This window comes from Rhineura floridana, chromosome 5 (genome assembly GCF_030035675.1).
Source record: "Rhineura floridana isolate rRhiFlo1 chromosome 5, rRhiFlo1.hap2, whole genome shotgun sequence".
Lineage (NCBI taxonomy): Eukaryota > Metazoa > Chordata > Lepidosauria > Squamata > Rhineuridae > Rhineura > Rhineura floridana.
Genome location: NC_084484.1, coordinates 80398645 through 80426296, shown reverse-complemented (window position 1 = coordinate 80426296; position 27652 = coordinate 80398645). Strand labels below are relative to the sequence as shown.

The 27652-nt window shown below is 41.8% G+C and overlaps 1 protein-coding gene across 2 annotated transcripts in view; it reads right to left on the bottom strand.

Annotated features, from left to right (window-relative positions):
• Window positions 1-27255, bottom strand: part of PTCHD1 (patched domain containing 1) — a 93414-nt gene extending 66159 nt beyond the window's left edge. Inside the window, exon 1 of one of the 2 annotated variants that reach the window (XM_061627304.1) lies at window positions 27121-27255. In XM_061627304.1, coding sequence (XP_061483288.1) covers window positions 27121-27135 — 15 coding nt within the window. In that variant the 5' untranslated portion in view covers window positions 27136-27255. Of the gene's footprint in view, window positions 1-25403 lie in introns of both variants that reach the window. The other variant, XM_061627303.1, reaches the window with a different exon arrangement.
• Between the last annotated feature and the right edge of the window lie 397 nt (window positions 27256-27652).

Sequence of the window (27652 nt, the reverse complement as noted above, 5' to 3'; positions counted from 1 at the left end):
CAATATGAAACTACCCGTACACTGCGCTCAACATCTAAGGCCCTCCTCCGAGTACCATCCCATCAAGAAGCTCGGAGGATGGTGACTAGAAATAGGGCCTTTTCGGTTGTGGCTCCCGAACTGTGGAATGGTCTTCCTGATGAGGTGCGCCTGGCGCCAACGCTGCTATCTTTTCGGCGCCAGGTGAAAACCTTTTTATACTCCCAGGCATTTTAAAGTGTATTTTTACAGTATTTTATTACTATGTTGTATTCTGGATGTTGTTTGGTTCTCGTGTTGTTTGTGTGTTTTTGTTTTTTTGAGTTATTGTATTTATTGTATTTATATATTGTGCCTGCTTTTACCTTTTATGTACACCGCCCAGAGAGCCTTCGGGCTTAGGGCAGTATATAAATAAAATAAAATAAATAAATAAATAAAGTAAGAACAATGAAAGGCTGGAGTAGGCTGATTTCTCACAAAATGATTGGACAGATAACTCAGTTTGCCTTGTACTCAGGATCTACAAAGGCTAGAGACTTCCTTTTTTACAAAAATGAAAGCCGGGAATCTGGGCCACCTAATGGGCTAAGTGGGCACCATGTTGCATGGCTAGAATCTGGGTAAAGCCTGGCTAACCAGGCAACATGACAACCATAGCCTTGGGCAAAGTGTTCTCCGAGCCTCCTCCTGTCAGTGAGCCCTAGCCACCTTTTAAATTTTTTACACTGCCCATAACCTAGTGTCTTTCTGAGGCATTGCTGGAAATTAAAGAAGTGATGAGATCCAGCCATCTGACCTGCTTGGAGTTCTGGGCCAGATTTTTTTTTTTAAGGGTCCCCAGGGGAGCTATAGAAGAGGGCTCTGCTGTGGTGATGGGGATCAGAGAACTGCCTAAGCATGCTGGCCCTGCGAATGTCACAACTGTAGTGAGGCACATCACAAACGTTACTACACTACACTTGCTTATACATACTTGTGGCATATAGATACCCTAAAACAAAATGTACACACACACTCCTTCCTTCTTATATAAGCTTCCCTGCCTGGTGTTGTGAAAGAAATTATTACTTGCTGCACTTGCACACCTCAGTGTCTGTTCACAAGCCTGCTAGATTGTGATGATGATGTTGATGATAATGATTCCTTTCCCTCTTTTCTCCCATTATGCTCATGAGTTTGGCTTAGTGTGTGTATGTGGCCTGCTGTGCTGCCTTGAAGAGCACAGGCCTTCATTCTTTCCTCCCTTTATTCTTGCAGTCAAAAAGAGTGGAGGTGGGCTGACTGCAAAGGCAAGCTATTGGTGGGCTGAACTCAGTGTAAAGAGAGGGAAGGAGCTGGAAAAGGCAGGAACACGCTAATCCAAGGTTAGTCAACATAACGTCCTCCAGATGATGTTGGGTTACAATTCTCATCAGCACCAGCAAACATGGCCAATGGTCAGGGATGATGAGAGTTGTAGTCCAACAACATCTGGAGGTACTTTGTTGGTGATCCCTGTCCTAAACACCCCTCCTATCTAATCAACAGGTTGTTAGTATCCTGACAGAAATCCATAATCACAGTTTCATTTCCTTAGTCAGACCCTTACGTGCAGTCTGTTATATCAGCATCGCAGTTAAGTCTCACACAAACTCCTTTGTATATTCACTAATAGGCAAAAACCCCTTGTGGTTCAAGAACTTGCCTATAGCCAACAGATATTTCTATCTAAAAAGCAGGTAAATTTGGCAGCTATAGTGAATGCACCAGGGGAGGAGACCTGACCTCCTTTCTGAGATATTGTAATGCCCTATAAATTTGTAAAAATGCAAACACAATTTGGGTTGGGCTTTCACAGTTCAATCCACTTCCTGTGTAGCCTGGAAAAATTTGTAACATGTGCCTCTGAGCATATGGTGAGTGGTGGCAACACCTACAATCAGGACTGCATCTCCAAAGATGAAAAACTGCGATTTTTTTGTATGTTTGTTGGTGTTCTTGCTTTGCTTCTTTCTTGTTTTACTATTATTTCTGCAGAGTCTAACCTAGAAAATATTTATCTCATTATTCATCCTAGAAATCTGTGTCAAATTTATTTTAATTAATTTCAAAGCCTTTTTATTGGTCAGTGTCATATGATGGTGAAGATAGCATTTTGTGTTTCAAACTGGAGGTTATATTCTATTTCTATTTTGGGTGCATTAACGGTTGAATCTGAAACTGCAGCTTTGATGTGAAATTAGACTGATTACAATATGTGGCTACTTAAGCAATGAATCTAGTTGTTGGAAACAAGGGTAAGGATGGGTGGGAGGGGAGGAGTAGGGGAAGGAGGAGGGAGGGGAGGAGATTGGGTGGGTGGGCACTGGGCAGAGGGAAAGCCCCTTTCCTTTCCAAAAGGAAAACATTTTTAACAGTATCATTATTTTTCAGGGGTTTATTCATCTTTTTATTCTACAGCAGATATATGTTGTCTCCCACCCAAATTTAAACCAAAGCTGTCCCTGGCCACATCCACACTAGACATTTAAATAGTCATGGTTTTCTCCAAAGAATCCTGGGAAGTGTAGTTTTTGAAGAGTGCCGAGAGTTACTAGGAGACGCCACATTCCCCTGATAGAGCTACAATCCCCAGTATTCTCTGGAAAGAGAGAATTAACAGTCTCATTTCCCAGAGAACTCTGGGAATTGTGACTCTTATGAGGGGAAGAAAGGTCTCCTAACAACCCTTAGCACTGTTCACAAACTACTCTTCCCAGGATTCTTTGGGGAAAGCCATGACTGTTTAACATGGAGAAAATGTCTGGCATGGGTGTGGCCCCTTGATTAGTTTGGCTTTTAGAACACTAACAGTTGCTTCTTACTGAGCATGCCTGCCCTATCATAGACTCCAATGTTAATTTTGTTAATTAATTAAAAATCAGTCAGGCATTTTTTTTAACTTTTAAACTGCAGAAGATGAAGGTCAGAGTATGGGACAAGTTCAATAACAGGATTACCGGTACTCTGTGAACATGGCTGATTTTTAATGAATTTCAACAGATTATGAGACCACTGGCAGGAAAAAGTCCAACAGGGGTCTGGATTATTTTTACTCTTCTTTTAGGCTTTGAAGTTTGGATTGTCTCTGAGCGTTTTGTGCATTGCCACGAAAACTTACAGGGTTGTTATGCAAGCGCTTCTGAGTTCAGGACTATATGTTTTGTAAGGTTTGTTTTGACATGAGTTTATGAGAAGCAGCAGAATGGCATGTGGGTATTTTCAGTTAAACATGGCAAAATGTGAAAAATCCATGCTGGCTATAGTACGCAGCCACTCTAGTGGCTGTATAATTTACTTATTGCCTCAGAGAGGGCCTTTTTCCTTTCTCCTTTTCAACCTGTAATTGCTTCAGTCCTTCTGGGCAGCCACTTTTCACCCATAACCGAGGGCATTTTGTAAGGAATTGTTACTTAGTGTCCATTTTTTAATTCAAATAGTTGCATGTGAAAGTCTCTCTATCATGTGCAAGCCCTGACATTTGGATTGAGGCGAAAGTGGTTCAAACTAAAAAAAAGAATTGGGGATAGGGAATACAGCTTTGCAAATGCATTTACACAAGTTACTAGTCTAGCAAAATTCTTACTAGCCTGCCAATCCAGCACTAAATACACAAATTATAAAACAAATTAAAAACTGCTGCTTATGATTCATGTCCTGCTGCAGCAGAATTCTTATGACAAGAGAATAAAAATACAGAGAACCAGACATGCCAGTGTACAGGAAGAGAGGTTTGTAAAGATGTTTTCCAGAAAGACTTATACTTTGCAAGACGCCTTAGAATTATTGTGTAATGGGCCCCTATATTCTACTGTTTCTATTCAATGTCACTACAATTTCATACCTCTAGACAGTGTTTCAGTGCCTTCCAATGAATTTGTGTTCATGGTTCATTGATTCAATTTTATGTGTCCATTTGTGTCCACTGAGTGTCCAAAAGCTAGGACTGGGTATCCATTTGGACATACAACTATGACTTTAAAAATGCCTTGCCACAACCTGGACAGCTTAGGCCCCCTTTTGCCTTAGCCTACAGAAACACCTTCTTCTGGCTGTACACAGAGGGGTGGAGACCCTCAGACACGGGAATGGGGAAACTCTGGCCCAGAGACCAAATGTGGGCCTCCAGGCCTCTCTATGTGACTCTTGGAACTCTCCCCACACCCCTCTGGCCCTGTATTGCACCTTGAGTGGTTTTGCCAGGCTGGAACAGGTCCTTGATCTCTGATAATGACTTTTACTTGTCTGAAAGGAGGATAGAGAGATGTGTGTAGAGCCAAGCCTACTGTCCAAAGGTAACATTTACATTTGTTGTTCCATCCACTTTTGCCTCAGCTCTGTCCACTGCTGGAATGTGGCACTTGGAAGGTTGCCCAGAAGGGAACGTGGTCCTTGGGCTGAAAAAGGTTTCCCACCCCTGCATGAGACAGTGCCAGTTCCAGGTTTGAGGAAGTCCAGGGTAAAATGTCATTTGGTGGGCTCTCTGATCTGCATGGCTGTAAACACACTAGTCACCAGATCAAAGCGTTTCTATTTGGCCACACCTGGAGAGGGACCGGGTTAGTTGTGAAATTTCTTTGAAGCTGAATTTTAAAAAAACACTCAAGCTGTTCCCACCAGGCTTTACAGTAAAAAGGGGTTGACTAGCGTTGTGTGCCCCTGTTTTCACAACAGAGAGGTGGAGATGCACTGGAACCGGCAAAACTGTGTGTCTCTACCCTCAGTATGGACAGGTCTAATGGCACAATCCTTTTGTTTCCGGAAACAAGGACAATGCATACCTTATTATAAGGATAATCTGTCTCTTCTGTACTGAATGGGAAGAGGAGAGCAATATTTTATTCTGTAAGTGCTCTGCTCGGAGGTTCAGTGTCCAAGGGTGACAGAAGATTGAGAAGGCAATCAAACCACAGTATCTCATAAAATATTGTGACATCACTTCTTTTATTTACTACATTTCATATTCCACCTTCCCTCCAAGGAGCTGAAGGTAGTATACATGGTTCTTCCCCTCCTCTTTTTCATACTCACATTCTGTGAGGCAGAAAGATAGAAAAATGGTCCAAGGTTAGCTGAGTGGAGATCTGAACCTGCTTCTCCCTGTACTAGTCCAACACATAACACTGGCTCAGTTTTTAGGGCTGTAACCTGATTAATTGGTTAAAATACCTAAAAATCATATGAATTTTAGTCAATAAATTGCATAAACTGGCATATGGGTAAAACAATATTTCTGAAACAAGAATAATATTTTCTTTTCTTTTAGGGAATGCAGTCATACGCCATAGCAGGCACCATGTTTTAAATAAATAAATCATTGTCTTAGAAGAGCATTCCATCCTAAGAGACAGCAAAGACGGAATGTCTCTTTTAAGATGGCACCTTCTATAAGTATTTGTATTTTTAAAAAATCATGTATTTTTAAAACATCTGCCCAGTTATTAGGGGGTCCCTTTTTAGTGAACTAATCATGTTTGTTTAATCTAACTGGTGAACTGATTAAACATTGCTTCCCTACCAGTTTCACAAAGGTCTTTTGCAAAGACTACTTCTCCCATCTCCCTCCCAATTTGTTTTCCTTTTGTGCTGTGTCATTTAGATTATAAGCCTGAGGGCAGGGGCTGACTTGTTATTGATCATTGTAAGCCACTCTGGGAATCTTTTTCAGCTGATGAGTGGGATAAAAATCCTTCAAATCAATCAATAAATAAAATGAATAAAGCCTGTATTTTTAACAGAAGTTGGGAACTCTGTAAATGCATTTCCATAGCACCCTGAAGAAGAATGTGTATATGCACTTACATTTGCTAATCATTTAAAACTGGCTAGAAAGTTGATGAATTCATACAGAAGATGAAAGCTAAGTCCATTCAAGATAACATTTTTCTCCATGGTAGTGCTTCTGAATGTTTCCTTTAGTCACCTACATGTGTAAACTGTTACATCAGAAGTCATTGAATTTTTTTCCTACTTAGGATTGCTGTCTTTTAAGAAAATGGAACATAGGTCCAATGCCTTTAACTATTGCCCAACGGACAGAAATCAATAGGTCGAGCTTTTCTGCTACCATTAAATCACCACCTTAGCAAGAGCACAGGAACATAAGAAGAGCTCTGCTGTATTAGGCCAATGGCCCATCTAGTCAATCTGTTCTCAGTAGCCAACCAGATGCCCATTGGATGCCCAAAAGAAGGACCTGAGTGCAATAGCACTCTCTCCATGTGTGTTCCCCAGCAACTGGTATTAAGAGGCATACTGCCTCTGACAGTGGAGTCAGAATGGAGCCATCATGGCTAGTAGCCCTATCCTCCATGAATGTATCTAATCTTTTACAGCCATCCAAGCTGGTGGCCTTAATTACATCTTTTGGGACTGAATTCCATAATTTAACTATACACCTTGTGAAGAAGTACTTTCTTTTGTCTGTTCCAAATCTTCCAACATTCAGCTTCACTGGATGTCCCAGAGTTTTAGTGCTGTGAAAGAGGGAAGAAAACTTTTTTCTGACCACTTTCTCCATGCCATTTACACTCGTCGGTCAATATCTGGTTATTTCCCTTTTCTCTAAACTACAAGCCCCCAAACATTGCTACCTTTCCTGGAGATTCACTCCATTTGTGAAGCTTTTCCAGTTCTGCCTTTGTGAAGCTTTTCCAGCTCTGCAATCCAACCCCTGTCTCTGCATGCCACGCAGCTCTTATAGCCACACTGTAAAAAGGTACCTACCCTATCCTTGCTTCCTGCTGCTCACAAGTCCTTCCTGAAAAATTCATGGAGATGACCCCATTTTTGTCATAATGCCTTTTCACATGTATGTCATCGCAGCAATAACAGTTCCTGGGATATGTTTATATATGAAACGCTTGTGTATGAAAAGGCCCTATAGACTTCAATTAGACAAAATGAATTTGTACCAGTTTACCTAGTAGATTAGATAAAGTTGATCAACTTGTAACAAGATATGGTGCTGCCTTTGACTCTTCTTCTTTTGGCTCTAGCATATGCCCTAGCAGCAGGGCTTCCTGTTTCTTCCCCCGGTCACAATTTGAGCTCTGCTCCCCCAAACCCTTCACAATACATTTGATGGATGTACTGGTCAGAAAATCAAATATTGTTTCAGTAGCCTACTTTGCCCCAATCCATTATGCCCTCCAACTATTGTAGGACTACAGCATTCATCATTCCTAACCATTGCTCCTGCTGGCTGGGAGTGATGGGACTTGTAGTCCAAACCATCTGGAGGTCACCAGGCTGCTCTAGAGGAACTACACACCGTTTAAAAAATCACACAAAAGTATCACATACACATACATTTAATGTAGTTTTGTCCTCTGTTATACTTTTTTTTTTAAAGCACAACATTAAAAAAAAACGTGAAAAGTTGCTTTGGGGAGTAAGGAAACGGTGGGTTGGTGACGTCACTAATTTCCAGATATTCAGCATTGTGCATAGACCGCTTCTTGTGTAATTGCACTGAGCTAGTTTCCCTTGAGCTCAGTTTGGGAGAGAAGACTGTATGTCTAGCCAAAAAAATGGTGCACACTCACTAAGCACGTTATGTTTGTCTGTATGCACCCTGAGACTCCAACTCTATTGCTAGTTGTTTTATGATTTTGTTGATGACTCAGTTCTTCTCTAGGTTCTTTGACAAGGTACCTATTTGAAAGAGTACAGCTGAAGCTAAAGACAAACAGGGAGCAGTTGGGAATCTGCAGATAAAAAAGGGGGGAGAACATTCTTGTTGTTATTCCCAGTCCTATTAACAAGATCCTTCACAACATGAAAGGAAAAATATCTTCTTGCATTCAAAAGTGTCAGAGTACAATACTCAAAGAGATACCAACTAGGAAATTGGTGGGCTTTTTTTAAAAAAACAAAGCAAAACAAAAGCAAACCATGGAGAGTATTAAAGTCTATGCTGTTCCTTCCTACCACGGTAGGTCAGGAGCATCCCTTTGTACAGTTACACAGTCTGTGAAATCCTGTAAATCTTATACAACATGGTACTATAATCAAAATCTATGGCTGAAAAATAAAAGAATGAAAATAAACCCACCCTATCAAAAACAAAAGCAATACCCTGACAAGACAAGCTGTCCAACACAAAAAGAGAGTTCTGTAGCTAAAGCTGGAAGTTCATAAAACCTGCGCTAAAAGCAGAATGCAACTCATCCAGCACTGACTCAGAACAACAGAAAAGAGTCCTGCTGGTTTTCATGGGAGTTGGATGCTCACTAACTTGGGATGCCCTTCTCTGATCCTGAAACCTTTGTGCACCTGTTGGTGGAAAGGCAATATATTTTTTAAAAGTGTGTATGGAGAGGGAAGATTTGTGGCTAGGGGAAAGCACTCTAAAAATGCTACACAGTACTCTTTTCTCTCTGCAAGCAGAGAGGAAGCAACTGGGGAATTGCAAGGCAGGGGCCCACAGAAGACCTCTCCAAAACCTGAAGCTGGCACAGCACCACAGGAATAGAGTTTGCAATTAAAAAGAAATACCATAGCTATAGCCTCACTCTAATTCCAAAATTAGCATTAGTCTGGAATTAGGGACTTTGGAATTACTAGGTTTATATAAAACTAATCTCTAACTGAATTGGGGAGAATGAGAGATATTTTCTGTGTTTCATACAATAGAGTGCCTGTCCTCGACCATTTCAAAAACACTGGGGTGTGTGTGTGTTTGTTTTTTTGTTTTGCTTTTGTTTTGAAACCATTGCATGTGGTATTTTGTGGGGAAATATGGCACATTATTACTCTGAATTATGCTGTGTCACTAGACATGTGGCAATAAATAGCTCGCCATATAAAATTAGTGTGATGGATATATTTTGTTCCAGTAGAGTGAGTAATCTGACAAAAATAGAGAAACATTGCCGATATGACAGCCTGACACTTGCAACACTACCGCGGAACTATAAATTCTGCCCTTTGTTGTTTACAGATTGACTTTGAAGCCAAGGACAAAGAGCAACCTGTGGTTCGAAGAGCTAGAAAGGATGCAGCGTGTAGGTAGGGTTACAAATCTCTTGATGGGAGGCATTTTTCTTGACAAAGCCACAACTCCCTGGAGCCATGTCATTATACAAGAGTCATTACCGGAGAACCTCAGGTTCTCTCATTAAAGAGAAAAATTATCTCCTCAGAGCTTTGAGCAGGGAGAAATGTTGTGAATGTCAGTGGTGGACTTTCCAGAAGGCAAAATTTAAGAGGCTGTTTCAAAAACAAAATCTATTTTGGGGATTCTGCCCTAGTGAGTTCATGAACACCTGAGTTAAGGAGGTCGCTTAGGCAAGCGACTTCCTGCGAGTTGTCAGGAACCTCATTGGTGGCTGGCAAAGCAGAGAGAAGCTTTTAAAGGCAGGTTACTTAGCTTCTTTCTAAAAGAAAGTAGGAACAGTGGAGCCCACGGGAGAACAAATCCACTGATAATGCTAATAGTGACTTAGCACAAATCTTATTATGTACAATTGGGACCTGCAATAAAAAGTTGCAGTTTATTCCTCTCCCCTTTGGTATTCTCCTCTTTCAGAGCTTTAGTCAGCCTGGTAATGGTGCTTTGTAGGTTGTCCAGTTGTGTGTGTGTGTGTGTAGTTTCCACTTCTCTTTCTGTGGTGTGTTATATAGTGCAAGAGGACTCCGATTTGGGGCTGAGTGCCAGCCTGGGAAACTGAGCATTTACAGTTGTATGGGGGCGGGGGGTTGTTTGGAGAATGAGAAAGGGAAAAAGCATCCTTTATTTTTTTATACTCCTGGAAACCTCTTTTTGATATATTTTTTTTAAAATCTCATCATGTGCATCCCTTACTATCAGTTGTTATTGATCTGAGCAAGGCAATTTCCTCTGTCACTTCAACATTCCTTACTTCCAAAAGAGTCACATGGCCTTGTCAAGCTGTTTGGGGTTTTTAAAGGAACTTCATTTCTTTCAAATTACAAACTCATATACTTCCACGCTTAAAGAGAGTCCCCATTACCTTATTTTGAGAGGGCCTATTTTGCTTTCAAATTAATAGGCACTTAACTCCTGAGTTCACTGTCCAAAAAAATGATGCACTTACAATATTACATTGTGAACATTCAAAATCTGCTGAACATCAACAATTACACGCTAGTACTGATAAGCCCAGATGACTTTGGTGAATGCCTGAAGACTTGCAGACACTGCTAAGAATCGACCATCACCTAAATGATTGTTTGCCATAAGTGTCCAGTTGAAAAGTGTGAAAACAAATTCCATTTTTGGCAATTCACAAAATTCATATGAGATTCTCAGTATTTTTATGTGAGTGTTGACATTTACCATATATCAAACATTATTTATTTATTTATTGAATATCTATCCGACCCTTCCTGCCATAGGAGCCCAGGGCAGTAAAGCGGCAAAGTGGTCAAACAATAACATTTTTGAAAATGTTAAACGTAGGCTGTTAATGAGCTCAGTTTTGAGGGAAGATCTGTGTGCACGGTGATGGTGATCACTCCAGAAGCTGTGGAATGGAATGGAAGAAAAATTTGGTCAAGAGACTCTGGCTTATGATGGAAACAGGCCTGAATGCTTGTTTGGAGGGCAGAAATGTTTTTCTGTCTGGAGTGTATGAGAAGCAGAAATGCTGGCAAGGCCTGAGCTGAGCTAAGACAATGCACTTGTGTGAAGAAGGTACAAGGGTGTCCTTCATGAGACTCCCCATACGCAGGTAAGGCTTGGGATCATGTCAACCCCTAACACAATGGAAAACTTTCTGCAAGTGTTTACCCTGTGACCTGTAATTTACCAGTATAGAGCTAAGTTTAGTTGTCGGCAAGAGGGGGATTAAAAAGGAACCAATCAGTGAGCAGGAAAAGCTTTCTGAGATGTTAGGGAACATAGAGACATGGCACTTCTCTGAATTCCATCTTCAATTTATATCTTTTCTACATAAGCAGGTTTTTCTGATGTCTTTTTGTATTGTAATTTATCTCTTCTCTGGAAAGCACACATAAAGATGAAAATTTTGCTTTTAGATTCCATTCTTCCTGCTTATAAAATTTTACATTGGGTTAAAATTTCTGTGCTGAGTTTTCTATATGCTTTTTTGTACAGCTCTGATTATTTTATTCCTGGGTGAGGTTTAGACTTCGTTATTTTATTTTTAAACATTTTTCTTTAATTTTTACCTGGACTAATTTTCTAATTGGATTTTTCTGGACCCTGGACACCAAATTGATATCTGCTAACATGCATCTAAGATCACAAGAGCTTGATTCCTGGAATGTCACTCTGGACTGGTACCTATGTTCCTGTCTTAAACTAAAGGTCATGTAGTTAGGGCAACAGGGATAATGTAGTAAGCTTTAACTAGAGGGCTGGTGGGGTTTAGGTGGGCCAATGTAGGATTCAGTAATGGTTAAGTTGTAGTTAATTTTAGTCTTGCATATTGTCTTTTGAGTGTGGCTAAATTTAATAAAGCTGCATATTCATGCAACTTTTATTTGGTTTTCCGTAATCATTATTTGCATATACTGTTCCTTATTTTTCCCTTCCCCAATATTCATTCATGTATAATGTGCTATTGATTTCTCTTTGATATCACTACACCTATCTTTTATGAAAAAAATGAAATGGACTGCCTTCAAGTCAATTCCGACTTATGGCGACCCTATGAATAGGGTTTTCATGGTAAGTGGCAATCATCATCATCATCATCATTTATTACATTTATATACCACCTTTCCTCCAAGAAGCTCATAGTGGTGTATATGGTTTTGCCCTCTCCATTTTATCCTCACAACAACTCTGTATGGTAGGTTTAGGTTGAGAGGCAGTGACTGGCCCAAGGTCACCCAGTGAACTTCATGGCTCAGTGGGGATCTGAAGCCTGGTCTCCCAGGTCCCAGTCCAACTCTGTAACCACTACACCAATGTGTTCACTGGTCTTCTGCTGATGCATTTAAAATGAATCTTTCCATGCAGATTTTAGCTTCTTCAGTCTTGCCTGGTCACCACTGGGGCAATTTAAGATTCTTGTTTTCATAGGCAAGCTGCAGGGCTGAGTAGATGGTGCAATTTCTTCATTGCATGTTATAAAAACTGATCCTTGGCACAGGAGTTACTGTACAACCCTATATATATTGTTGCGCCACCCCAATCTCCGAGCGGTGGGAGATCTCCAGGGGTGTCTGTGCTTACCCAGAATTTCGTTTCCTAGGAAAGGTCAGTGGAGACTGTGATGTCTTTTAGGAAATGTGGTTTTATTTACACACATTCCAGCCTGAGCTTAAGATGGAGGGGTTCAAGGCATTAGCAGTCCAACAGGTCTTGCCTTTCCATCAGGCTTATAGCAGGCACCCAAAAACCATGGTGCAGGGACCCATTCTCTCTGCATCTCTCCAGTCCCCAGCCTTTCCTCTAACTCACTAAAAACACAAGCCTCTCTTTTGCCCCAGCAAGGGGGAGCTCTCCTGAAGAGTTTCAATAACAATAGGGTCTCCCTGGCCCATTTGCAAGTTAACGGGCACATTACAGACCCATTAGCCCACCTGACCACTCTATTGGATTAACAAAGGAGACTCATCTGATCAGCGGAGCAGGTTTCTCAGCTGCAGAGCCTACCTCCAGGTGCAGGGTTCCAAATCAGAGGCTGGAAGGAGACTCATAGAAATCATATATCTCAACCCCCAAATCCATAACAACATCTACTCAGAAGCAAGTCCCACTGAATTTAAAGTAAGCAGGTATAGCAGTGCAACCGAAGAAAACCTCAGCTTTCATACTAGTTAAATTAATAGTCTTTTTGCCAGCACTAAAAGCATGTGTGAAGTATCTGGTGGATTCTCCAAAACTAGACGGGTAAGCAGAATTTTCCAGGGTGCTGAAAGTCAGTGCTCTGCTTAGCTTCTTGACCTTCCCCATGAACACCAAAAGCAAAATAAATTATGCAAAATAAGTATGTATGTGCAAATATGTTTAAATTACAAACTTATTCAGATATCAGAATTCAGACTTAGCTTGGCAATTTATATATTTATTTTTCTTCCATTCCATGAATGGAACCATTCATTCCATGAATGGAACCTATACTCCAAGCACTTCCAAGCTAGCATACATGGTTTTATTTCCTCCCCATTTTATCCTTATGAAAACCCTGCGAGATAGGTTAGGCTAAGAGATAGTGACTGACCCAAGGTCACTCAGGCTTTACAGGAACCTGCATTTCCACAGTCTTAGTCTAGCAGTCTAAGCACTCCACCATGGCATAATTTATACGTAAGCCATGCTGGAAATTTCTGTCAATCAACTTGTGTCAAAGAGCTGGAATTTCCTTCTGGGAAGGGCTGTAACTCAGTGGTAGAGCACAAGCTTTGTATGTAGAAGATCCCAGGTTCAATCAATTCAATGACACTTCTGAGTTATTTTTTGAGAATGACGTAGCTTTTATATCAGTGATGGCTAGTGCCCATTGACAGTCGTAGGGCGAAAGGCATGGAGATCAACAGAAGGTGGACCCAGAGTCAATGATAGGCAGAAACAACTAATTCTAGTTTGTCCCCATCCTCTTCCCTGTTGAATGCTCCAAAGGCATCACTAAGTCTAAAGAGGAGGCAGCTGGTAGGCAGTTCCAGCCCTCGCACTGGTTGTAATTAGGAAGGAAGGCACGTGGCAGATGGCTGGAGGCAGACTAAGTCTGGTGTGGCAGTGTCCCATTCACCCTAGTGGATCACCCTCCACTTTATCGTGTTCATATTAATTATTTATGGTTACTATATTTTAATTTTTTAATATATTTTTACCTTGGTTCTAAGTAGCTTATAGAATGCCTTATATATGGCGACAAACAAATTGAATAACAATAATATCATCCCTGTCATCTCTAGGAAGGGCTGGAGAACATCCTGTCTGAAATTCTGGGGAGCCCCTGCCAGCCAGAAGACAACACTGAGCAAGATGGAGAAAGCTCTGATTTGTAGCTACCCTGCCCCGACAACAAAGGCCCATCACTGCATGATTTAAAGAAAGATGCTCTTTATGCAGCAAAGTGTCTCCTGGTGAAATGATATATATTCATGTCAGTTAAGTGTGAAGGAAGCATCACTATCCTAAACACATGTATAAGACAACAAGGGCAGGTCCACACAGCCATTTGGATTGTCAGAAATTTCTCCATTTACTAAAGGAGCTCCACAGTCTGATGGGTGCCCCACCATAGCTATCCTATGTTTCTGAAGCTAAAATATTTACACATTACAGACAACGCCGGAAGACATTTGTCCCAATTTGACACCAAATTTAATATCATTAAAATCATCTTCTTGCAGAGCATTCAGTATGCACCATAGCTGGATTTTTTTATGTTCCAGCACTTTTGTCTTACAGCAGAGAGAAAAATGTCAGCTTTATCACAAATCTGAGTTCTGCTCTACGGAAAAGATTTCGGTATTGCTAAGTTATCTTCCTATATTCACTAATAGGTAAAAAACCTTGCGGTTTAAAAACATACCTATAGCCAACAGGTATTTCCATCAAACTTTAAAAAGCAGGGAAATTGGGCAGCTACAGTGAATGCACCAAGGGAGAAAGTGACCTGACCTCCTCTCTGAGATATTGTACTGCCCTACAAATTTATAAAAAATGCAAGCACCATTTGGGTTGGTCTTTCACAGTCCAATCCACTTCCTGTGTAGCTTGGAAGAATTTGGTAACATTCTTTAAGCTTTTTAATCAGGGAGGTAAGAAATGGGATCCTGTGCAAGTTTGCTGAGAATGGATTGATCATTTGCATCATGCTTAGGATAGGTGAAGTTTACCAAGGGGGAGGGGAGCAGGCAGGAGGGGGAGGAGGAGGGCAGGTTTGATAATTTGCATGTTTATTGAGTTTAGTAGTGGGATTTACTCCCATACAGTCATGCTTAGGATAGGTAAAACTGACCATGGGGAGGGAGGCCTGGAGTGGGCAGGGGATGAGAAAGAAGGAAGAGGGGAGGAGAAGGGGAAGGGAGAGGAGAGGGGAAGGAGGGGAAAGGCAGGTCTGATCATTTGCATGTTTATTGAGTTCAGTGGGATTTACTCCAGTGCAATCATGGCTAGGATAGGTTAAACTGACAATGGGAGAGGGGGAGGGGAGAGTAGAGAGAAGGAGGAAGGGGGAGAGGGGAGCAGAAGGAGGGGAGGGGAAAGGAGTTGATTGGAAGGAGAGGGGGGAGGAAGTGGGAGGGAAGGGGCAAAATGGAGGTGATGGGAAGGGGAAGGAGGGCAGGTTTGATCATTTGCATATTTATTGAGTTCAATGGGATTTACTCCCGTGCAATCATGCTTAGGATAGGTAAAACTGACCATGAGGGAGGAGGAGGGGGAAGGAGGGAACTGGAAGGGGATGGGGGAGGGAAAGGAGGGGTGAAGGAAGGGGGAGGGGGCAAGAAGGAGGGGATAGGAGGGAGCAGGAGGGGAGGGTGGGTTTGATCATTTGCATGCTTTTTGAGTTTAGTGGGATTTACTCCTGTCCAATCATGCTTAGGATAGGTGAAACCGACTTGGGGGAGGGGCAGAGAGGGGAAGAAGAGGGTAAAAAGGGGAGGGGAGGAGATCATATGGGTGGGCACTGCGCAGAGGGAAAGTTTCTTTCTTTTCCAAAAGGAAAACATTGTGAACAGTATCATTCTTTTTCAAGGGTCTCCCACCTTTTTATTCTACAGCAGGCACATGTAGCCTCCCACCCAAATTTAAACCAAAGCTAGACTCACAGCTGCTGGGCTTGCCTAATCTGGGGGCCACACCCACACCAGACCTTTATCTCACTTTAGACAGTCATGGCTTCTCCCAAAGAATCCTGGGAAGTATAGTTAGTGAAGGGTACAGAGATTTGCTAGGAGATGCCCTGTTCCCCTCACAGACCTTCAGTCAGAGCGGCTGACTGTTAAACCACTCTGGCCACTGGAGCTCTGTCAGTGGAATAAGAGTCTCCTCTTAGCACCCTTCACAACCTACAATTCCCAGGATTAGTTGGGGGAAGCCATGACTGTCTAAAGTGAAATAAAAGTCTAGTGTGGGTGTGGCCCCCTGATTAGACAAGCCCAGCAGCTGTGAGTCTAGCTTTTAGAACACTGACAGCTGGTTCTTACAGAACATGCCTGACATTATCATTGAGTTCAATGCTAAATTTCTTAAATTAATTAAAACTCAGCTAGGCATATTTTTAATGTTCAAACTGCAGAAGATGAAGGTCAGAGTATGGGGCAACGTCAGTAACAGGATTACAGGTACTCTGTGAACATAGCTGATTTTTAATTAATTTCAACAAATTAGGAGAACTCTGACAGAAAAAAGTCCAAAAGGGGTCTGGTTTTTCTCTCTTTTTACACTTTGAACTCTCTATTCTCTCTGACTATTTTAGCTCCAATCAGCACAAAAGGACAAGGACTCTTCTCAGTAGCTAATATGCTCCCTTTTCATACTCATTGGCTCATACATAGGGACCTGGTTGAGACCCTGCTCCCAAAAAAATACTGGGTCTACAACCCACTGCGACCTTGGATGACTACACACCTGCTGGTGGGTCAAGACTAAGGATGGATGAATCTGTCAATTTCAGTTTTTCTCAGTTTTTCAGTTTTCCAACATTAAATTCAGTTGGAAATTTCCGCTGCAGTCAGTAATTTTTATTTTTAAAAATCCTCATGAAAATTTGTCAGCTTTTTAGTGCATATTTCTCCTAATATACAGATTGTTGTATGCAATTTTGACTAATATAAACCAGGCTTGTTATTTGTACTAATATATACATTTTTATGCACACTTTCCCTTAATATATGTATTTTTTTAGACATTGTTTGCTTGGAGACTTGTATTGTAATAGTCACAGAACTGTGAATTTGGAAGGATAATTGTGTTTTGGTATGCATATTGGTTCAAGAAGTTCAAATTAGGTAGTTTCTCATTAAATTGCAAACAGAACCAAATTTCTCCCTGATACCTAGTCAGGACCCATTACTGGCAAACATATAGTTAAAAACAATTAAAAAGTACATCCCCAAATACTTATTTGGCCTAACGGTAGCTCCCCAGTCTTATCTAAGGAAGTATCAGAGACGCTGCAGCAGGTCTTGAATTGGTATCCTGAAGGCTATCAAGTGAGAATTCAGCCTGGGCATCACCATCCAGCTCTGGACAAAAAGATGAAACTGCATCCACCAGCCACACCACAAAAGATGTGCTTTTTTACTCATAGGCTGGATCAGATCTGTGGATACCTCTCCCTAACCCTAACAAAGCTGGTGTGAGCAACTAGGAAGCATCCAGGAAGATGCCTCCACCTTGCATCACTCCCAGCTGCACACAAGGGGAAGGTCTAATAGGAAGCTGTGAGGCACCATTTCCCTATGTGGATGGGATGGAGGGGCCTTTTTGTGCCCCACCACATGATCACACAGCAAAAAAAAAAAAGGTGGGGAGAACCAACTTTATTGCATATATGAGTTCTGCTCCAAGAATAGGATTTAACTTTTCAACTGTCCATTCAGTGATTAAATACTTATTACAGCAGTCCAGAAATTTAGACCATATTGTCATGGTGAAAATGCCACGAGATAAGATCTCTTTTACTGTACAGATTGCCACTTGTTGCAATCTCATAAAAGCTGTTTTATCTAAAGCAGTGGCACACCTTCATTTTAACAAAAAGAAGTTTAGCATAACCATGTCCTTTGTCATGTAATTCTGAGATTGTAGCTTCACATCTGACATGTTTATAGCTAATCCCATATGATACTGAATTTCACTTAATGCCTTAACTTCAGGAATGTGAGCTTTCATTAAATACAAAAATAATTTTCTAGCCTTCCTGATTTCAGGACAAAGCTTGACATGAGCTTGACATCAGCACCATCAAGGTGCATATTTGATCCTTCAGGAGGAGTGCAGCCCCACTCAGAACAAAGTATTCACTGACTCCCAGGATAATCAGGGCTCCCACGTCAATATCTCTGTCTTGCCTGGATTGATCTTGAGTTTATCCACCCTTATCTAGTCCTGATCCTTCAGTGGGACTAGATGCTTAATTAGGGTATCTACCACCTCACTTGATTCTGTTAAAAAGAAGAAAAAGAAACGTGTTACCATCATACAGATGATTCCTTACCCCGAATCTCAAGACAATCTTTCTCTAGTCTCATGATTTCTAACTCTAATATGATTTATAAGGAATGACTCAGAATTTCAGAATGCCAAGAGTTAATAAAATCTAATCAGAGAGCTTTAAAGCCAATTTATGTGAGAAAGGATGCTAAAAGAATTTCAACAACTTTTTTTAGTTTTAGTATGGTATGAGGTATGGATAAGTTATGCTGTAAAAATAAAAGTAAAAGGAAATCTACGTCCTATATAGCAGAGGAAGTCTTCCAGGGGAAAAAAAGGCCATAGCTTATTTACAAGTGATTTCACTTTAACGGGTAATCATAGGTAGTTGCCTAAGACCAGGGCCAGCACAAGACATTTGCTGCCTGAGACACAGGACAAGATTCTGCCCCCCCCTTCCATATACAGAAGCTGACTGAACTAGCAGTTGAATCTGTCTTCAGTACTGGTAATGGGATACTGGCTAATGGTGGGCCTGTGCTCTGTGGGGAAGCACAGTTGCTACTCCTGCAGCAAACGTGGGAGATTTTCCCAGTGCTGTCATGGTGCACACATTCCTGTTGCCCATCAGGGTCTGGGCACAATTTACTGAAAGTCATATAAAGGTAGTTGTGAACCAGGGAGAGGGCTGATGAGAACTGTGAAACCCACTTCAAATCATGATTTGTGTCTTTACGGTAGCCATTCAATTGCAAACCACAGTTTTTCAGTGGGGACATCATTCCAACAGCCAATCTATGATGAAGCTTTCTTAAACATAGAAATATGGGAAGCTGTCTAATACTATTGGTCCATCTAGTTTAGTACTGTGTGAGAACTAGTGAAACACTTTAAATCATGATTTCTGTCATTATGGTAGCCATTCAACTGCAAACCATAGTTTTTCAGCGGGGACATAATTCCAATAACCAAACCATAATGAAGCTGCCTTAACCACAGAAATATGGGAAGCTGCTTAATACTGTTGGTCCATCTAGCTTAGTATTGTTTACGGTGAGTTGTAGTGGCTCTCCAGGGTTTCAGATGGGGGATAATCCCAGCCCTACTTGGAGATGCCAAGAACTGAACCTGGGACCTTCTGCATTTAAACCAGATGCTCTACCACTGAATTACAATCCTTCCCCCGAACTGGCTTGATCTCTGAATTGACAGCCCTTAGTTGCGGCCATTCCTCCACGTATGGAGGCTGCTGCATCAGGAGATGGAAGAGGTGAGCAAAGCAGAACATTAAAATGGGCAAGCAACTCTAGGCCTAAGAGTCTGACTAAGAACACTGATGTTGTAGCACACTCACTGCAACCAAGCAAAATGAATCACAGTACACAAATCAACATTGTCCTTTGTCCAGGCTCATGTACTCTGCCCTCTTCACAGTGTGTCAATGAGCCATGGAAGGAGAAGGCAGGAGGGAGGCCTGCTGCTTTCAATTTCCAATTTACTGTCACAGGCTGTGATAGAACCATTTGGTAGACAACGCTGAAGTACTCAAGCCCTCTCTATAGCAAATGAGGCTGTTCCTGGAAAGTTTTGTTTCTAACCTTTGACCCCAAGTTGCCAAAACTTGAAATAAAAAGATATGTGATACTTGGGTGCAGAACCCTTTAGGTGAGGGATAAAGTCCACACTGGGTTGTGTGTGCAGTAGGTCTTGAAGTTTTCAGTGGTTCCAGGGAAACGGACAGTAAAAAAGCTGGCTGTTCACTTTAGGTGCACAGTTTCCACAAAGGCCATGTTCTTCTAACAACTGGCTCCAGAACAAAAGAAGACAAAGTTTCCTTACAGACAAGCTTGTAAAATCCCTGGCAGGGCAGTGCTCAAGCTTTGAGGTGCATACATTAAGGGTGGCCTTGTGCCCTACTTTATAGAGGACAGTCATATCCAAGTCTGGCTTATATATAAGGAACTATAAGAAGGGCAGGGACGTTGAAGTTGCCCATCAATAGTTAGCACCTGGACAGCAGACTGAGCAAGTGCACAGGTCACCTGATCACAGCCTTCCCCCGCTATGGTGAGTTGTATTGTATTTCTATTTAAATTATAATAACGATTTCTAAATTTGCATCTATACATATACATTGGCATATGCAAATCTCTGGCCTCTTTTGTCCTCTTTTGGGCACTGCGTAAGTGGCCATCCTAAAATACATCTGAGACACCAGAGAGGAAGTATGCTGAATGGAGACAGATGGTATATAAGTAAGAGAATTTAAAGGAAACAAACATTTTGTCAACAAATGAAATATTTTAATGTCAGGTAATGTAACCCATGATCAACATACCATTTCCTTAGTGTATTGTCCCTTCCCACATTGTTACAACTTTGTGTACCTACTGGAGGCATTTCTTTCTATTATGTTTAACCACTTGCATGAAGATCAGGATGCAGGATCACAGGTACAAGAATTGCTTTAACATGCAACTCAGTGTTCTAATGTGAATGATATTTAAAACTTGCTCACGTGAACCAAACCCAAACCGGGGGGGTGGGGTTGTTTGCCCTATCAGCCTACACTGAACTGAAGCAGACCCAAACAATCAGAATGTCTATCACAGATGGACCTGAACCAAACCAGAAATGTGTAATGGTTTGCCTCAATGTTTTGACAGGTGAATGCATTTTGCATGTAAAGCTAGAATACAGGACCATGATACCCAAGCATGCTCAAAATCAGTTTTGCAGCATTCTATTAACATGTATGCCTTTAGAAGATGTTTTCACATTGTAATCAGTTACTTACTGATTAAAATATTTTAGTTGACGTATATATTAGTTGTTTATAACTAATTTAAATATGAGAAAACCTCAACAAGGATGCATTTTAAAAGCCAAAGAAAACACAAGATAAAAATGGGAGTAAGGAAAGCTTTTAGGCCATATTTAATATTTTATTCTTCCCAACATTTCAATTCCAGTCCTAGTTATTTTAGGTAGTAGCTATATAGGTTCTGTTCTGTGACTTGCCTTCTAAGCTAGATTGTAGGAGAGATGCCACTAGCACCTTGGCAAGCCAATGGGCCACATTCATGTAGGGAATCTGTGCTAGCACGATTTCCCTGCCTTCTGTGTGTTTCAGGCTATTTTCAAATATCAAATGCCACACTTCTTACAGCTGTTAGATGAAACTCATGTAGTGTGCGAATATGAAAAGATCAAGCCCCATCGTCTTTTACATTATCAACCTACACACAAGCAACAATCTTCCAATACTGTATGCAGACTTCAATCTTGGCTCCTTTCCCTTTGTGAGTTGTACTCGCCTCCAGTCAAATAAGAAACAACAACAATAATAACAACAAAAAGGTAATCCCACTAGACCCTTGTGAGAATAGGCAGTACAACAGTTATCTTTCTTAACAGAAAAAGGCCTGCCTATGAGTTTTGTTGGTCTAGATCAGAGATGGGAAATCTTGTGGCCCATCAGATGTTGTTAGACTCCAACTCCTCGAGCCAGCATGATGTGAGCGGTAGTTCAACAGCATCTGGAGGGTCACAGGTTCCCTATCCCTGATCTAAATAAAATATATTTATTGAGAAAAAAGATGCCTCTTTTGGTCCCTTTAATGATTGGAGACCAATTTCAGTGTCTCTTTATTGTTATCCAGAATCTCCTTTTAGGCTATGACAGATACCAATTTTCTACATTTTCTGAAATAAAATAGGAATTTTAGGCTGCAATCCTATACACGCTTACCTGGAAGAAAGTTTCATTGACCTCAGTGGGACTTGCTAATGAGTAGACATATATCGGCTTGCATTGTTAGTTGTTTTTGCAATTTTTCATTTTCTTAGATTTCCATGCCACTAAATATTTGATGAAAGTCTACTTGACTGCACCAAAGTTAGAGCCACTGGAAAACTTCTGTACTCAAATCTAGTGGGATTCCTGATTTGAGGTTAAGACCTTATCAGCTGAGGCTACAATCTTAAACAAATTTACAAGGTAGTAAACTCCACTGAACACAACTGGCCCCATGGGCTCCTTCTGGGAAGAAGGATGGGACATAAATTTAAGAAACACACACACAGGGATTGTGCTGCTTCTCATTTAAAATCCCCTTTCATTCCACTATTAAATGAGCTCTGCAAGGAAAGAGGTAACTTGCTAGATTTGGGAAAGAACTGGTATCTTTCCTTAGCATTGTGCTGATAAAACTTGGATGTCAGTTGCAAAGAAGTAGCTGTAACAAATATGCTTGCAACTAGAAGTTTGGAGTTTGGTTATATAGTTGTATTGAAATTTAAAAACAGATGTGGTCAGCCAAAAGACAAAAAAAAGACAGCAGTAAGATTTCTTCACTTGTGTTATTTTTCAACAGCTAGTGAGAAGTAAGATTAATTTAGAAATCCTTTTTAAATGAGAGGAAGAAATCAGCTGTGTCCAAACTGGGTCTGGGATATGAAGAGCATCTTCATTGCAGAGTTGCTAATATAAGCACTGAATTTCCTCCAAACACTTCATGAGTGCAAAGCATGCTGAGGTTCACTTGACAGTGGAGAATGAGCTGCAGATATAACACTAACAAACATCTGAGGTCCATCTTAGGCTAAGTGAGGCTTCAGTTGCTGATATTGTCTTGCTGACTTGTAGTTTAATCTCCATGCTTTTTCTCCTGCCAAGGGTGATTCATTAGTGTAAAAATAGTCCTGCCCTCATGTCCCAAGACCAACACCTATCAACAGGAAACAGTGCTCAAATCAAACAATCAACAATCTCTCAACTCATAACTCGTGATTTCTCATACTGATGGACACAACTGCTTTGTATCTAAGCGGTACTTAACATGCCTTCTAGTTCTTAGGAACAAACATAGGAACACATCTAGATGAGTATTGATTTGCAGAGGTTATTGAGAGGTTCAGGCAGGGTGCCTTTCCCAGGCTTTCCTGGAGATGCTAGAGATTGAACCTGGGACTTCCTGCATGGAAAGCAGATGCTCTACCACTAAAACTATGGCCCTTCCCCATTTTACTTATAATAATGGGGAAGATATTTCCAGATGTGAGATCCTCTTAAGATGGCGAGATAATAGATAATTTTGATTAATGGATTGTACCATTGGCCATCTTTTGGAGAAGGAAGGAGAAAGAAAAATAGAGGGAACAATTCTAGACAGATAAAATACATAGATGTAGTAAAGACATAACAGCATGTTCAATAAACTTATAGTCATACTTGTGCCTATTAGATACTCAATGAAACATCCCTTTTCTTGTTTCATTGGATACTCCAGTACAGCTATAATGTGGAACATTATGAGACCCTAAAAACATGTAGTGAAACCCCATGCGTGTTTACTTGAAAGCAAGTCCCACTGTAGTAAATGAAGCTTACTCCCTAGAAAACGGATTAAGGATTGCAGCCTTAGTTCCTATGTGGTCTTCTACCTTTTACTCCCTTTGCTGCACAAACCCTTCAACACGACATCACCATAACATGTCAAGAACTGCATTTTCTGTTTCTCCTTGCTTAGACGCAACCTCCAGCATCTTTCAAGGGCTTAACCACACATTCACCTGAACATGGCACCAGTCCCAAAGAGAAGCAATTAAAACAGAAGTCATTGTTCAATGAATACATGGCTATTAGTTTGGAACAGAGAACATCTGGTGTGCCTGATGACTTCTAGCTAACTGCAAGAGTCCATGGTGTCAAAAGTGACAATGGAGTGTGGTTTACCATCATCTCATTAAATGAACAATAACCATTCTGTGGCAGAAGTCTGTCTATAAAATTAGATTGCATTGAACACTGATATAATTATCAATGTTTCTGACAGACCTGTCAGTTCTCCTTTGCACTGATACATAATGTGATGCATAAAAAATTGTTTCAGAAAAGGTTGAGAGTCATTTGTGTCTAATTTCTAGAGCTAGCACGCCAGGAGAAGATTCATTCTAATCCTATGCCTACTTCGAAGGAAATGTATATCAGGGAAAACAAGGAATAGGGATCAACATCTCTAGAGTATTCTTATTTGCCAGAAATTTTTCTATAGGAAGAAATCAACTACATCTCCTTTTTGATATTTCTGAACCAATATGCCAGTATTCCCATGCAAATCATTAAACGTGAGATCAGTAAATGCTGCTATTGCTGATTCCATTGCAAATAAGTTTTTTTTAAAAAATCAATCCCTGGAATGCTTAGCATATTTTTTGGTGGAACTTGCAAGACTCTCTATGAATATGCATTGTTTCAGTTGAGGAGAGAGACTCTAAAGGTCAAAACATTTAAGATTACTTTGCAGTGTCTTCAGAAGTCTTGTCAACATTTTTCTGTTTTCAGAAATAACTGTTTGGCAATTCCCAAAAGAAGCAATGGAAGCATGCAGTGCAGTTGCTTTATGATGGAAAGTGTGTGGGTGGATGGTCATAGCCACACCTCTAAAACAATTCTCCATGTTTCAGAAATTTGTTTACATCCTCTTCATCATATTGATCTTCTTTCCACTCATCTGCATCTCTTTTTCATATTTTTATTCCAATCCTGCACACAAAATTATTGCAGTACATATTGTAATGCAGATATGACAAATTATGACAGACTACTAGAACAGCTGGTACCTCTCATACCAGCGCATGTTGACCTAGGAAAGTAAAATCTAAGGACATTCCATGCATTATGCTACATAGGAAATGTCTATATAGCAATGTCATTTTTAAAAAAGAAATGTACCCTTTCTTTTGATTTGAAATTGTGTGCATGTGAAAATAGTGTGTGGGATGCCATAAAAGCCCTGGTTGGAATGACATGAAACAAATATATTTCAAACTCAACAACACCTACAATAAACTTGCAAGAGCTGTTATATTTTAAGGGTTTTGGGGTGTTTTGCTAATCTGTTCTAGAAGAATTAAGTCAAGAGCAGTCCCACAAATGATACTTTTACAAATCCCCTTAATCAATTTTGAAGTTTAGGTTTAATTGCAAATCAGCAAAACTAGCCATCACTGATTCAACTTACACAATAGGCACAGGTGGGGGGGAATGTGTCTGTGTACAGGCAGATTGTTTTAAAAGTATCATTCCTTCATTCACAAAATCCATCCCATCTGCCAGGTTATCACCTTCCAAGATGAGAGGAAATCTCTGTTCTGTTCTGCAGCCAGGAGTCAACCCAACTGTTGCAGGGATGTGACTTGGTAGCTACATTCTCAGGGCAGAAAACAGTTCCGGAGAGAGGCATAGTCGACTATATAAATATACGATGGAGATACATCTATTAATGTTTTAAAACAATCAAAATAGGATCCAAGGTGAGGGGCGATTTCCCTCTCTCCCCTTGCTAGTGCTCACCTTTAAGATCAGATCGGTGTGGTGTTGGTCCAGCATGTTCGCCTTCACGAAGGATGTGATGATGACCCTGCCGTATCTCCCAGGGGTCTGCAGATCGGAATAGAGCCGGTGCTTGGAGCGGTTGACGGGGAAGAGGCTGTTGACCAGGTTCCTCTCGATCTTAGCCAGGCTGTGTTTGGGGGCCAGCAGGTGCTCGACGCTCTCTTCGATCTGGTACCTGCTGAAACTGGCCCCCAGCAAGATGGAGATGAGCACGGGCGCGGAGGCGAAGAAGACCGGGTGGCTGGCAATGAAGTGGCCGAGTCTGGCGAAAGACGTTTTCAGCCCCCTGTGCAAGACCTGCCGCAACATTCTAGTGCAGAAGCAGCTCAGGAGGGCGAGGCGCGCGCGACGGAATCTGAAGCTCTCCCAGAGCCGAGGCAAAACCATCGGGGAGCCCAGGCAGGCGGGAGCTTCCCCTCCGGGCTGAAATTGACCAGGCAGGGCAATTCTCCCTCCCCCTTCGTGCACGGTGGGTGCTAAAGCTCTTTGCCTCCCTCCAGGCGGCCGAGGGGAGTTTCCCGGCGCCTCATTGTCTGACTTTAAACAGCAACAAAGCCTCTCCAGGGGAAGGGAGAGGGGGAAGGGAGAGGGCGAAGGGGGGGGGGAGAAAGGGAAAAAGGAACACCCAGAAAAAGGAAGGAAATCACGATCTTTTGGGTGGTAACACCTATTTCTTTGTTTCTGTTTATGGTTGGTGGCTGATCTTTCTGGCAAGTGCGTGGTGTTATTTTTGGGAGGGGGCTTTTTTTTGTTTCTTGGTCCAGGAGAGGGATGTGTGTGTGTGTGTGTGTGTGTGTGTGTGTGTGTAGAATCGTGGTGGGGGTTAGACACACTTGCTGACTAATCTCAGTCGAGCGCCCACTCCCCGTCAGGAAGAGAGAGGCAGGATGGGGGAGGGAATGTAATCAAATAAAAATGAAAATAAAAATCGCACGCAGTAGCACTGGAAACCTGACTCTCCGGAGGGTATTGGGATTGTTGTTCTTGTTGCTCGGTTGTAGATCCACAGGAGATCCCGGGGCTACGGCTGATTACACACCTGCAGAACTGAATGAATGGATTTCCTCCCCCATCCGCGTCTCTAAACGGTGACAGGAAAGAGACTCGCCTCTTCCTCAGTCAAAAAGCCCCCGCGGGAGGAACCCGCCGTTTCAAAGCACAAGCCGCCGCCGCTGCCGCTGCCTCCGACAGAGTTCAGGGGCAGTTTTCTTCCCGGCTTTTTCATGACAGTTGTTGAGCTTTGCAAACGACTAGCCAGTGCCCAGGTGGCTCAGAGCGGGCGGCTAGGCGAAGCAGCGCTCTCTCGCCCTCATCTTCCCAGGCTCTTTCGCATCTTTTCGGACTCAGGAATCCGGTGGGTCGCATTCAGTACAACAAATAAAGCCGCGCGGGGAGTTGGTGGTGGTTCGGTCTGGTGTTTTTAAGCCGTGCAGGCAACTTAGCTGGAAGTCCCGGTCGCCGGCTGCGAATTACCACTGACTAATCGTAGTCTTTAATAAAGAGGCAGGGGATCCCTCCTCAGCTTGTTTACACGGCAAGAAAATCTGCATCTGGTCCAAAATGGAGATCCTTTAAATTTGGACCGTTTACTCGACGTTTTAACAAAAGCGCATGCATTGTGCTGCTTTTGCTTTTAACACCGGGTTTAATCGATGAGGTTAAAAACAGGATTTACCTTGAAAAACTGCATCCACTTCAGTGCATGTAAACGTTTCTCTTCTTCTTTTTTTTTTGGATCCTCCCCGACTCTGCCCCCTTGCTCTGTCCTCTTCAGTTCGTTTCCGGCTGCTTAATAGAAAACTTCCTCAACCGCTCTTGCTGCTTCCTGCACAATATATTCCATCTCAGAACACCAGGGGGCAACCTCAATCCAGTTTTTCCCGGGAAAGGAGGGGTTGGCGGGTGGAACTGTAGACCCCAGGGAGGCTGATTGGGAGAATGATGCTTGTGTTGGTATGGAGCAGGCAAAGGGGTGCTTGAAGAAAAGGGGCACCAGCGCGACTGCAAACGTCTGGCTGCTTATGCCTCGTGAAACTCTTCATTAACCCCCTTACGGCCAATTACAGCATCTCTCTTCATGCTCGCAAAACCCACCTGTCTGCTTACTGAAAAGTAAGATTTCCAGGGACTGCAGGCAGAGATCATGATCCATGCACGTCTACTTGAAAGCTGGTCCCACACTGATCAGTGTGCTGTGCAGACCAATC